The sequence below is a fragment of the Hetaerina americana genome, unplaced genomic scaffold (assembly GCF_022747635.1).
Source record: "Hetaerina americana unplaced genomic scaffold, ioHetAmer1.1.p SCAF_14, whole genome shotgun sequence".
Classification (NCBI taxonomy): Eukaryota; Metazoa; Arthropoda; class Insecta; order Odonata; family Calopterygidae; genus Hetaerina; species Hetaerina americana.
The window spans coordinates 11975610-11989713 of NW_027286514.1; the positions used below are offsets into that span (position 1 = coordinate 11975610).

The 14104-nt window shown below is 33.2% G+C and overlaps 1 protein-coding gene across 4 annotated transcripts in view; it reads right to left on the bottom strand.

Moving 5' to 3' along the window:
* Nucleotides 1-14104, bottom strand: part of LOC139686335 (phospholipid-transporting ATPase ABCA1-like) — a 116535-nt gene that overhangs the window by 45381 nt on the left and 57050 nt on the right. For 3 of the 4 annotated variants that reach the window (XM_071583506.1, XM_071583508.1, XM_071583505.1), the window contains exons 13-25: nt 13965-14052; nt 13611-13780; nt 12879-12999; nt 12347-12456; nt 11909-12131; nt 10310-10531; nt 8860-9064; nt 7829-8132; nt 7069-7200; nt 5418-5695; nt 3784-4031; nt 2005-2083; nt 1270-1532 (exon numbers count right to left, since the gene is read on the bottom strand). In XM_071583506.1, the coding sequence (XP_071439607.1) occupies nt 1270-1532; nt 2005-2083; nt 3784-4031; nt 5418-5695; nt 7069-7200; nt 7829-8132; nt 8860-9064; nt 10310-10531; nt 11909-12131; nt 12347-12456; nt 12879-12999; nt 13611-13780; nt 13965-14052 (2443 nt within the window). The remainder of the gene's footprint in view (nt 1-1269; nt 1533-2004; nt 2084-3783; nt 4032-5417; nt 5696-7068; nt 7201-7828; nt 8133-8859; nt 9065-10309; nt 10532-11908; nt 12132-12346; nt 12457-12878; nt 13000-13610; nt 13781-13964; nt 14053-14104) is intronic. The other variant, XM_071583507.1, reaches the window with a different exon arrangement.

A 14104-nucleotide genomic window follows, 5' to 3' on the forward strand; every position in this document is an offset into this window, starting at 1 on the left:
AGTTTGGTGCATTGTGTCCTCTATAGGCATTATTGGGCCTTACTTTTTTGAATCTTGAGGTTAAACTGTTACTGTTAACTCTGCGAAATATTGTGAGATGCTGGAGAACTTTTTACTCCCCAAAAGGGAAGAGTATGGTGAAAAATATGACACAGAAGCCTTTTGGTTTCAATAGGATGGTGCCACGGCTCATACCGCCCACTGCTCACACCAAATCCTGCAAGAACAATTTCCCGGCTGCCTGATCTCCTTACAAGGGGATGTTCCAAGGGCCCCTCAATCTCCACATTTGAGCCCATGCGATTTTTCTCTTTGGGAATATCTTAAAGATGAGGTTTACAAAGTTTGACCAAGGACCTTGGAAGCTGATAGGAGGCAAATAAAAATTACATCGCTGCATTTACACAAGATATGCTGAGAAGAGTTTTTGAAAACATTTTTGAATAACTCAATGTGTGCATTGCAAACCAAGGTCGTCACCTGGATGAAATAATTTTCAAAACCTAATGAAAATAAAATAACATTTGATGTAGTTTTCAGGAATAAAAAAACCATAAACACAGTAATCAACCCGAAGGTCGTTTTGGAAGGTGATGGTAGAATTCACCCAGTACCAAGCCCTATGCGGCACGTGAAATTCACACGTCAGGGTAGGGGGGGCCAGTTCCTTTCCCTGAGCCGGTTATGGTTTCCCAGGAAGATGGCACCCGAAAAATCACATAGCTTGGGTGGACCTGCAGGTGCCCAGAGACTTGCCCAGGAATCGAACCCGGGCCCCTCTGGTCAGCAGTCCAATGCTCCACCCCTGGACTACCACGACCCACATTTTTCAGAAAAAAAAATCAATTTCTTTTCAGAAATAAAAACACTTTTCTAATTAACTTGGTTGGTATTTTACAATTCACCCATCAAATCAGGGAGTTTATTCTGCCCCATCCTGTATAAACTACTCAAGTCCCTGAATTGAAGAGGGTACCCAAAAAAATGGTTAGAAACTTTCACTTTATGATGAATGAAATTAGGTCACATACGACAAGCCAAAAGCAGTACACAAAAGGTGACATTACATGGCATATTTAACTTTGTATTGCACTCTCTTGAGGATATGATATATTAAAAAAATTACTTCATACATAGATTTCAGAAGTGTGATATAAATTTACAACTGGTTTGGTAAAGGCAATACATTTTGAAATACAAGTTGCATTAGATAATGCTAATTTAATTCACAAGTCAAGATATGGATCCCTGTAATAAATAAAAACTCACCTCCTCCAAAGTTGTGTCAGATACACCATAGGAATTGACACCCAGAGAGCTCATTTCTGAGTCAAGTTGATCAAAGAGATTTTCCATGGCTTTTGCTGATATTCGGCTGTTAGTGTGGCCATTTTCCATTTCTTCTAACGGTTTTGAAGGTAGTAAATATAAAAGTTCACTTCCTACTTCCTCTAGCAATTGTGCATTAGGGACAGACTGCTTTATGAACTGGGTAATGGTGTCTGTTGAAGCTGGTGCACAGCCTTTAGTTTCTGTTGGAGGTAAGTTTAACTTTCCTAAGTTCATTTACAGTAAATGTATAAAGATACACATAAATGTTCAACAACTGCTACATTTAGAATATCTTAATCAATCCATGTACATATTAATCATGAAAAAGATTCCAAAGAACAAACTGACCATAACACAACCCATGGTGCAAAAAATAACAACCTCAGAAATGGCTCCATCATCATGAGCATATTTATCACAATGAAAAGTTACTTTCTTTTGAGCCAATGAAATAGACCTATATCCAGTGGCTTTAGTTTACAATGGTCTTCAGAATTTCAATTTTAAAAGGATTTGTTGTCTTCATTGAATCACCACTCAAAATAAGAAATGAAAGTGGTGATTTTAACTACCCCAAATTTTGGTATATTTGCAAAATTATGTAATGTGGTTCAAAATTTAAAAAATCAAGGGAAGGCAGTAAATATCATACGCAGGAGAGAATATAAATACCTATAATATCACCTTGTTGAATGTTGACAGCACCTGGTTCTGAAACAGCCTTATCAGGCCCATGAGAAACTCCATCACCCTGCAACAAATTTTATGGACTGATTAGAATTTAAATTTTCATTGGGCATTTTTCTCATTTTGATGATAAGAAAAAGTAAGTATGGAAAAAAATAAACTCAATTGTAAACATTTAATTGTAGTGATTCTCAGAAATGTTTTATTTCTCTCAAATGAAATCAGAGAATCTTCAACAATACACTAATAGAACATTCAATCATTATATCGTCACACACAATTTTTATGCAGTTAACTAAAATAATTTTCATACACTTATTAGTTTCATGAATGACTTCGTGGAGGTGGCAAATATTCAATGAAATTAACGACTTCATACTTCTCCATGAAAATATTTTAATAAACTGAATGGAGTAAAACACTATCAAAGCAACATCTGGTAATATTTTGAGGCACAATACGAGGAGAGATGAAATGAAATTCCAATATGTGATGAGATGAGGATTTGGAGAGAAATGTTTTCTTGTTAGAGTAACAGACGAGAAGGGGTATTTAAGTTGTGCTAGGGAGAGGAGAGCACACAAAACAATGCAGGCATGGGAGGAAAGGAGTACACATAGAGACAGACAGGCAGAAGATAGATGAGTGATAGGTAAGAGACGAAGGAGAAAGAACAAGATTTCTATTTTGTGCATGAGAACCAATATTTTGGATAGAGAAGGAGCTGTGCATCAAATTGGAGGTGGTGAGTTGGAAGAGGTTTATCAGAAAAAGTAAATTCTATGAAATAATACCAAAAACTGTGGGAATAGACTTCTTTCAGAGAAACATATAAACCATGGAAATAGGAACATGGACCTGCCTCTGGCCAACAGCATATAAGTGTACAACAAATGAATGGAAGTTTTCAAAATACGGAAGATATCACATCCTACACTAAAATGAACACCTGTTCTTGCCAGCCCATTCCACACAGCCCCGGCTTAAATACCAATTCCTAGCCTAATCCTAACCTCACCACATACGTAAATTTTAACATCAAGGAACCCTCTAAATAAGGCATCAAATAATATAAGACTGGTATCACCTCATTTAGGCATACTAATGAGATACTAGGTGATAATATTTTAACAAAATCAACTCAGTCAGAGCTGATATCAAAAAACTAAGTAATAATACAGAATTTTTTACTTCAATGGATGGAATAATAATTAATTAACCATACAGCTTCAGGCTTAACTTTGTGGAAACTTTCCATATTTGAGAGAAATGATTATCAACAATTATGATTTCCACTATAGTACATGGTATTGATTAATTAAAGTTAATTGGTTGAATACAATAGGAAATTCCAATACTTTAATTAAGAAAGGTTCATTTCCTCCTCGGTTAAATTGTGTATTAATCAAAAATTTTTATGATACAATTCCTGCCGCAGTATTATCAATTAAAAAACTTATAAGATGCCATTTCTAGGCTCTTAATCTGATTCATCAAAATCTGACTGAAGATAAAAATTTTAGAAGCATTCAATTTTTAAAACATGCATCCATAATGCATGTTAATATCATCACATAAATAATTAAACATGGAAAGAAATGCTCACAATGTCTGACTCCCTAGAAATCAAAGCCTGACTTTAGAGATAAAGGAAGCACCACCTCTATACCATTTCAATTTAAAAACAAGTTAACAAAGAGTTTAGGTTTCCAGCTAATATGGATTACAGACTACAGGGTAAATATGCCCAGAAATGTTTCTTACCTGCATATGTTCATCATTCTTTTTGTGCGCTAAAGATCGAGTTGCTTCTTCAGCTAAATCACAGTTGTAAGCACTCTGAAGTGCTAACTCCTTCCTCTCCACAGTTAAATAATAACCTTTTCCAAATCTAGCTTTCAAGAAAAGGCTGGACCCACAGCACCTTAGCCTCCCATGTGAAATAATAGCTATTCTATCACCCAGCAAGTCAGCTTCATCCATGAAGTGAGTGGTTAGAATTACAGTACGACCTGAAATCAATACAATAATTCCAATATTTAACAATTTTATATTTTTGGACAAAAAATATTAAAATAATTTGGGTAATTAATAACCAAGATTTACAGTATTTTTCCAGGTAGATATAATTTATCATTACTTTAAAAAGAAATATATTATTGATTTCTTCTTGACATAATACAGTTCTGAAAATGTTAATTTGGATTGAAAATATAGTGAAATCCATAACTGGATGTATAACATCTTATAGAAGCATCATCAAAACATGCAGCCCTATTGCACTTTTATTACATAGAAGGACTGAAATACTCATGGGGTTGCTTCCACCAAAATGCAATGTGAATGCTTAAAGCAATTTCTCATGGGAATCAATGATTTTGCTCTAAGAGGCCAAAAGTATTTCGAACAATAAGTATAACTTCAGTAAAACTTCATGAAATATTTATGCAGGCTTCATCTCACTTTTTAACACGATAGGAGTACTTTTGACTTTCATATACGTAGGTATTTGCAAGATTTGATCACAAAAAAAAAACAAAAAATTACAAGTTATATTCAATGAGATACTTCTTGTTTGAATGTATATGATAAAATTTTCAAGAATTATAATTCTCTTCCATTGGTTGATAATAGAGATATCTCCTGGAATATAAGATATGTGCCAATAAAAAACTTTCTAAAGTCTATAGAAGATGGAGAATACTCACTTCATCCAAAAATTATCTTTCAAGCAATTCAAACACAAAAGATAATGTTTAAGTTTTAGAAAGTTTTTCTTCCCTTACAACACACCATGGTAAAATACCTGATTGGAGGCATTAAATCAAACATTTAATAGCTGAAGGAAACCAAGAAAAACTTTAGTCAGTTATATTAATTAAATAATAAGAAGTTACAATGACAGTTTCAACTTAATGCAGCACCACTGAAAAGTAGATAACCAATTCCATGCCATCATGATAGATTTTCCGCTCTAATAATTCATTCATTTTTACAAATAATCAACTTACTTTTTGATTTACCCTATGCTAAACTGCATGATTTATCTGGAGAATACATAAAATAATTAAATATTCACGAGATGTTTTTGAACTTAAATGCTCCCCATAATATGTGTGATAGTAAAATTTTTAGCAGTTTAACACACATCCTCATAATTACTGTATGCCAAGAAAGTTGGTATTAACAAAAGAAAGAATCTGCATCACATCATAAACTTAAAATGTCTTATATATTCTGAAAAAGTAAAGTGCTGTGCTGTGTGTGACAGCTGCTGCTGACAGTGCTGTCATTGATAAATTGCATTATTATTTTATTTCATCCTAGAGTCCAATACAAACTTAAAAAATGTTAGACATAATTCACTGACTAAATACTGATTAAGTCACAAAATTTACCCTTTTTGTACTTTATGAGAAGTTCCCAAATTGACCTCCTGGAGTAAGGGTCAACACCAGAGGTTGGTTCATCCAGAACAACAGTTCTCGATCCTCCAACAAAGGCCACTGCAATAGACAGTTTACGCTGCATTCCACCTGAGAGATTCCTGGCCAGTTCTGCTCTCTTCTGAGGCAAACCAAGATCCAGGATCATCTCATCCATCTCTGCAAAGATTTCATTCCTTGGACGACCCCGTAGTCTTGCATAAAACCATAAGTGTTCCTCCACAGTAAGACTAAAAACAAAGGTGAAAACATAAAAATATAAGATGGTGACATTTAAGAAGAATTTCCATTTTAGGATTAAAACTAAAGAGTAATGATAAATATGACTAATGGTAAACACTAGGCAATATGTGATGGGAATCATTTAAAAAATGTGTACCCCAAAAAAGCAAATATAAATAAGAGTTATGGGACAGAATATTTTCAGATTCCAAGAAAATATTAAATAACCCAGGACTTTTTCATAAAGGTTCAGGCAACAATTAAAAAGTAAGCTCAGGTATGCATGACAGCTAACAGACTACATCATTTAAGAGTTCGTTGTAGTTTACTTGAGATTAAATGCTTCTCTTGCTATAAAAGAGGACAGAGGGAGAGGAGAAGAGGATGAACAGAGGGGAAGTATTAATACTTACCATTTAGGAAAGGAAATTAGACAGCCATATTTTATCCATTTTTTTCAAAAATTAATTCATTGGGGTCTCCAAAGGAGCCTTTTACACTTCTATGTTCACCGCCTATTTTCTTTTGCAGTGACAGGGGTTTTGCTAAATGAGTTCGGCAGTGACTATCACAAACACCATTTATATTGTTCATTATAACAGTTTCTCTAATATAATTAATGCATAATGAGATTTTAGTTATTGAGTAAACATAGAGAGTGGACTTGATTTTATGAAAGTTGCTTTAGTGGCCCCTGAATGGACAAAGTTCTATCATCACTCTCAACAGCTGATAGAATATCCCTCTTCAGGTCATTCACACTATCTACCAAAAGGTTCACACAAAATCACAACCTAAATGGCACTGGATGTGAAGCAAAAACTTGGTACAATTAAGAATAAATAAAAATAAAATAGTAGCCACATATAATTATATTATCATTATATATAATATTATGTATATATATACTATATATTATATATATAATTATATTATGGAATTATATATATATATATATATATATATATATATATATATATATATATATATATAATTCCATAAATAATAAATGGAATGTTTCAAGAAGGTTATAAAATGGGAATAAGATCATTCAGGATATCAAAGAATCAACCAGTTTTCTTGAAATTCCTTTTTTTTCACATCAAATTATGTTGTCTACTATAGTAAAAACAATTTGATACCTCTCCCATGAACCTAAATATCATTAAGTAAAATCAATATTTCACAGTTATGTAATTTGAAATATGAATTTCTTAAGAACATAACACTAAAGACCCACCAGAATTGCTAGGATACGTGAGAAAAATAAAGCTTTGCTCAAGTATCCAATTTTAGATTGTTCATGAAATTTATGTTTAAGAAAAGTCAATAAATATCACAATTCAGACATTAATGCTCTTGTATATGCTATGAAACTCACTGATCAAAAAGAACATTGTGTTGAGGGCAGGTACCCAAGCTTTTCCTTATGTTATCCATATTTTTGCAAATATCGAGTCCATACACCTTGGCTGTTCCAGAACTTGGAGGGAAGAGGCCAGTTAAAATAGAGCTAGAAGAACAAATTATGCATGACAATGATTAAAGATTAAATTGTTTCAAATTTCTAAACTAATAGAACTAAATTAACACCAATCAAACAAAATCCAATAGAGATAAAAATATTCAATAATTAAAATTTTGAAAAAATTGTCTAATCAGCTTTATTGCATTACATACTAATCAAAGTAAGCTCTTAATTCTAAGTCAAAGTCAAGATTCATTTACTTTACTGATATTGTATATGAGATAAAACCTAAGCTCCTGGCACAAATGCAGTAGGTCTGTTTTTGGGAGAAGGATCCCAAATCCTAAAATAAATGAAAGACAAACTCATGTGAGCTGACCCCTTCTCAAAGAAGTGATACTCAGTTATGCTTTCCCTCATGAGGAACTATAGAACTGACCACTGGGAGTAGAGTGAGGGGAGAATCCCCAATGTGATAAGCGAATGTTCATGTGGTATTCCTTTGATTGATATCTCACCAGTCACTTATCACTGTCCCCTCCAATTCCTTCTTTCTATTCCCTCCATTCCCACTTTCCCCATTCTCTCATGCATATAACAGCCATGGATTTTGGATTTGTCTCCACATTTATGTCTCAGTACCTTAAGATGTGATAAATACTTTGATACTCACATAGTCGTTGTCTTTCCTGCTCCATTGTGACCCAAAAATGAAGTTATTTGATCTTGATAGAAATTAAGATTGAGGTCACGTAGAGCAACTTTCTTATTTGAGGAATGGCCATAAATCTTAGTTAAACCCTGAATGGAAACACCAAGCTGCAAGTGCGTAGGCTCCTTCTCAAAATCCCTACTTTCATGAGTAGGTTTCCCCGGTAAAGAATCATCAGCACTGCTTGTCATTGGTCCAACAGAACCTCCACACCAATATGATCTCAAAACAGGGAAGTACCATGGTTTTGGAATGCCATATTGTCCTGAAAACATTGCAAAAATTAATACACAAGCTATTTGCATAAGTTTTCCTGGAAAATTGAAGGGCTGATTCATTCTACACATTAGCTGAATGAAAGTAAAATTCCTCTGTATTATATGTATTCCTTTGACAATTCCAACAACTGCAAGAGATATCACAATAATTTCTTTGAGGGAGTCATCCATCGATGAGCATTGATATGTAGACATGTCACAGCATAAAATTCATTTGACTTGACTGCACTTGAGGGATCAGGGAATTGAGGGATCCAGTTTTGAATTCCAGCCAATTCAAATAATTTTTACGGAGTTAAATTTATCATTGGTATTGTTATAAAGCATTTAATTTCAAGCTACATATAATGACAACAGCATGTGTGTAGCACATATTTTTAACTCTCCTACATGAAATTTTATTGGGAACCAAATGGTATATTTTATCTGGTCCTAAACCATCACGGGAGAAAAAGAAACAAGCACTCTCATTCAGTTACCATTAAAGCCTTTACCAATATGAATCTCTCCAATTTAACTCTTTGCCACTTAATGTGATTAAATCTTATTTTAATATTATTTCACAGGATTACAAACAATTGGCAACACATTTCAAAGCAATTAAACGAATGGCACTACAACATTGAAAAATGTTGCATTATTAAAAAATGAGGATTTGTTAATCACATTTACATGTATCCACAAAAGTCAAATTCTTATCAAGAATTTTCTTACCAGGAAAGACTGTTTCTATGTACCAAGTCAGCACGGAATACAGAACAGTATCAACCATAAACATTCCCGCACAACCAATAAGACTATAATGGTCTCCAAGCAATGGGCTAGAGTCAATGTTATTCCACTGGATTCCAATTCCCATCTCTTCATAATGTGCAAAATATGAGCATCCAAACCCAAATGCAACGTTGGAAAACAGTGACTGAAAGAGAAAAAAGGTACATTTCAATGAGAAAATTAGTATTTTAGAAATAATACATAGGCTTTCAAAAGACAATTTTAATACGATCAATTTTGTTTAGTAAAATGCCTTATAATAAATGAGTAGGTATAATCATAGCAGCCATTTGAATTTTTTTTATTAAAAACTTGTGGGCAATTTTACTATTTGCATTTAGGACATTTTTCTTGGAACAGTAAGCATGATTTATTTTTATGAATTTTTTATTTTGCTTTCACAAATGTTTAAAGAGCTATGAGCTCTAATAGGAGTACACATTGATAGATCAATAAGGAGGAACGAAAAAGTAACTCAAAAGAGACAAATAAAATTAATTTCTACAACACACAGTTTTATAAACACAGGAAAAATATTAGCACTTGTACATTTACATAAAAACTTCAATAAGCATACACAAAATCAACAGCCCTTTGCATATGAACTAGACACAAGAAAAATAAATTAGTGAGGACATATGTAGCAGAAATAGTACTTTTACCGGCGGTTTTGAAAAATTTACAAATATTATTCAGAGAAATGACATACTGTATTGACCACAGCAATAGAAGTAGTAGCAGTATTTAGGGGAGGTGACCGACAGCTGAGGTCATTTGTGCCATTAGGGATGGAGAGGAAAGGATGAAGGGTGGAGAGAAACCTGGCATCGGCATTGGCCTACTCTTTACGAAAGGCGCCAAGGGGTCCGCAGCTTAACGTCCCATCCGACGGATGGTGTACTCACTCAAAGTGCCCTCCACAGAGCACCTCAAGCAGGGATCGAGATACAACTGAAAAATATTCACCACCAGCGGGATTTGAACCCAGGCCCCACAGCAATAAAAATAATAAATAAAGATGCACAATGTCTTTTTTGCATTTACAATTAAATTGGATTTCTGCCATTACCAATTTTTGAGTCATCTGCACATTTTCCTTGGCATTTATGACAAATTTAAAGGAAAGGAAGAAAAATTATCAATTATATGCGGCCCAAGTAATCTATTCAATCCAGAGATAAAAAGTCATTACAGTATCATCAAATGCAAGCATTTATTTTCTGATGAAATTTATTATATTCCTCGTCATTCACCTCTCAGCTTGAAAATACACATACAAAAATATTAAATATCATTCCCTAAATATGTTGATAACAAATTATACACTTGAGCCTTATTCTATTGTAATTTATTCCTTATACATCCTAATTAAAGAAAGTGCCATACTCACTGCTGCTATTTTTGCCTCTGTAGGCATACGCTCTTCCCACTGGACCATAAATGAATATGGTAAGTATGTCACAAAAAACAGTATACCACCAGCTGCTGCAGCAAGATTGGCTCGTGAGAAGAAGACTGACATGAAGAAGCACTGCGTTATGGTGGCGATAGCATACAGAGTGATAAAGACAAAGATGACTGATGGATCTGAGTTTTCAAGTACCTTGCCTTTCTGTAATGGAATACAAAATGAAGAAACATGATTATAGGTATCCTCCTATGGTACTTATACCTACTGTATGTACTTACATACAAAAAGTAAAAATTATAATTGTTTTCTAAACAAATCAGGAAATAAATTTTGGAGCTTTCACTTTTTAGTTAGAAATCAAAGAGTTTTTTTAACTCCTGGTAACTTTTAAGCTAACTTGGGTCTATCAATACATATTTTGCAAAAATACACTTTTCACACACCCCATATTTGGCGAGTAAATTCTCAACATGAGTACACTGTCTCATCAAGTTACTCACATGCAAACATAAATAAAAATATAAGGTACGCTAAAATGCCAATCTGAAGGTTGATTATATGCCATCAAACCAACATATATTTTGTAAATATCAGTTTCTGAATTATTTGGCATATTTTATAGCCTTTTAAGACACAAATATTACTACCAATAGACTAAGAAAATATCATATCAGGTAGTCTAAAATATATGCAATAAAGTAATTTCAATAATATCAAAACTGTGATTAATACTGATTGAAATGGGACTACTGTTTCCTGATTTATTATTTTCCAGTGAATTGCAACTGTGAAACATTTTTTCAAAAGCTTTTCCCTTATTTAAATGATCAATTGAGGTATTATCAATTTTATATTACTTCCTGAGATTACTGGACTCCAAGAGTAAATATCACTATTTCAAGTAAATCACAGTTAATACCAGTATCAAGCTTGATGAAGTAAGATTTCAACTCCCATATACATGGATTAAGAGGGCAGAATTTCATAACAGGCAATCTTTCAATCATCTCTATTAACAGTATGGCTAATACAATGCTAAAGCTAAACTTCAGAATTACAAAATAATGCACAAACCATTGATACTTGAACTCAAAAAATGCCTATTGAATGTACTAAAATGCACTATTATATCTATATTAAAATACGTATAGAGTTTAAATATTCCAGTTCATACAGGTTGGATTGTAGTTTTAACATTGTTAGAGACATACTCTACCTACCTCATACTTTACCTATTAGTTCATTTAAAAGCCACATTCAGATATAAATATGTTTGCCATTGATTTTTTCCAACACTTATTATTCCCATCACCACCACTATTAATATAACCATTAATAAGGCCCATGGCTTTCATCGTTTCACGGATGTACCATAATTGTAATTTTACTTACACCAAAGTGTGCCTATGAAATTTTATATCACCGATAGAATATGATATAATGAATGCAAACAATTTCTCATGGCATCCATTTAAATTTGATGAGCCTAGGCTGATGAATTTGCCTTCCTTAAAATCACCCATAGAATGAAGAGGAAAGAGTTGCTCCATGCAATTAGATCCATATTTCATGACTTACAGTTAAAATGGCAGTGAGCAATGCAATGACCAGCAGCATGAAGATAAAGCTGTCAATGAACCAGGACAACCAAAGTGCACTGGAACGAAGGCCCATGGCTTTCATCGTTTCACGCAATCGACGTTCCTTCTCACGAACAATTGACTTAACAATCATTGCACATGTATAAACCCACGACAATGTCATGAACATAGGAAATGTTCGTGAGATGGCCAGCACAAACCTGTGAAAATATTGAATTGTTCCATAACTGGTATATTTCCTAAATGTAAATTCACATGAGAAGACTACATATGATTTATTCAACTACAAACTTTATACATTGTAGAATGTTTCACACTAAGAGCTGAATGATACCATTCTTTAATGTCTAAACAGTGATGGATATTTCAAGTATATAGGTGGATAAAACATTTAAAAATAATCTTGTGAACTTACTGATCTATTATGTGACAGGGATATGGGAACTGTTGAAGAAATATTCCAGGCTGAGGTATCTTCCTGTCTGTACCAGCAAGTTCTGTTATTAAAGCACCATCAATCATGTCCTAAATGGAAATGAGTTAATCATTAAGAGTAAAATTACAGATATAAAATATTTATATAATGTAAAATAATTTAAAACAAAACAGCTGCATATCTTTTGTTTTATTGACAACTTTGCTGACCCACTATGAAAATTAAATAATAAAATCATTAAGTTACTATCTAATCAATTGATCAAATTATCAAGCAATCAATCACATAATTACATCAATTAAGGCACAAGTTGAGAGGTAGGTGCAAATACCTGGAGTGATTTGGAATAAATTATCAAGCTACTCAAATATTAACATCACTCAATAATATTCAATAAGGTCGAATACTATTGATCCCTCTCAATCTCTTTCAACAATAAAATTTCTCCCTAGTTTAACAAAGTTATCCCTAACTTGACTTGCGACAATTCAAGATAGGATTTGAGTCATACCTGGAGGTAAGCAAAACCAAAAGTTATGTATTTCAAGTCAATAGAAGGTCTTCTACGGGATCCTGGGTTTGTGATAGAATCTTCAACACGCTTGGTGCTGTCTACCCGGGAACTATCAATCCTGTAATGAAATTGTGTGCAGTCATTCTGCTCATATGAAGGCCCAAAATATCAATGCAAATACTTTTTGAAAGTGTCACTCGTAAAGCAAGCAACTGAACAAAGAAATTGGGCTCTTCAAGTTTGAGCAGAGTGGGAATGTTGATTGCATCATGAATGACATTCTGGTAAAACAATGAAGCAGCTGAGCGTAGCACAAGTGAAATCAGCACTGAAGTAAGGTTCTTGCATACATGCCCTTGGTCTCAACCATGAATTAAAAGTTTACAATAGTTAACAAAATTAAGTATAGAGATTACACAATATACAATAATGGTAAGTAATAAATACATAAATCATAATCCATATTTTGGGGATTTCCAAATCAAATAATTGATACTTACTAGATTTATTTAGTATTTAAATCCTAACATTTTTTTCATATTAACAAATGAGGCTAGGATAAGTTTGTTTTGTCAAATGGAACATAAGAGTGTTGAAATAATGCTTATTTAAATTACAGAGTTTTGATTAAGGTCCCTTTAAATGGATAATATTATTTGTGAATTTTATATTCTCTTATGCTATGGGTATTCAAATAATATGCCACATAAATACATTTTCTCCACATACCTGATTTTATATGTGACCATTGGAGGCAAACTTGAAGATGCATTATCTTTATCATCAATACCTAAAAAGCTAACAACAGCCCAGAGTCGATTGGATTCAATTAAATTCATCCCTTCTGCAACAGCTTCATCCTCTGAATCAAATCCTTGAACTTTATCCAAATCAAAGCACTGAAAATATTATATCAGACCATTTATAAAAACTGCTTCTTCAATAACAACATTAAATAACTATCATTATCAAAGAGGAATGATGCATAAAAAATCTGAGAATAATATTAGCTCATAAGATTACAGAGTAATTACAAGTATATTTACGATATTAATTAAACATAAACATTGATTATTCACTTACTTCTACAAATTTGATGAGATCACTCAAGGCACCTTCTACAGAATCAAAAGCTTCTTCTTGGGATGTTATGTTATTGTTTTCCAGGTACCTGAATTTATGTGATTCATTCAAACACATCAATTGAGTGACTTATTTAGTTC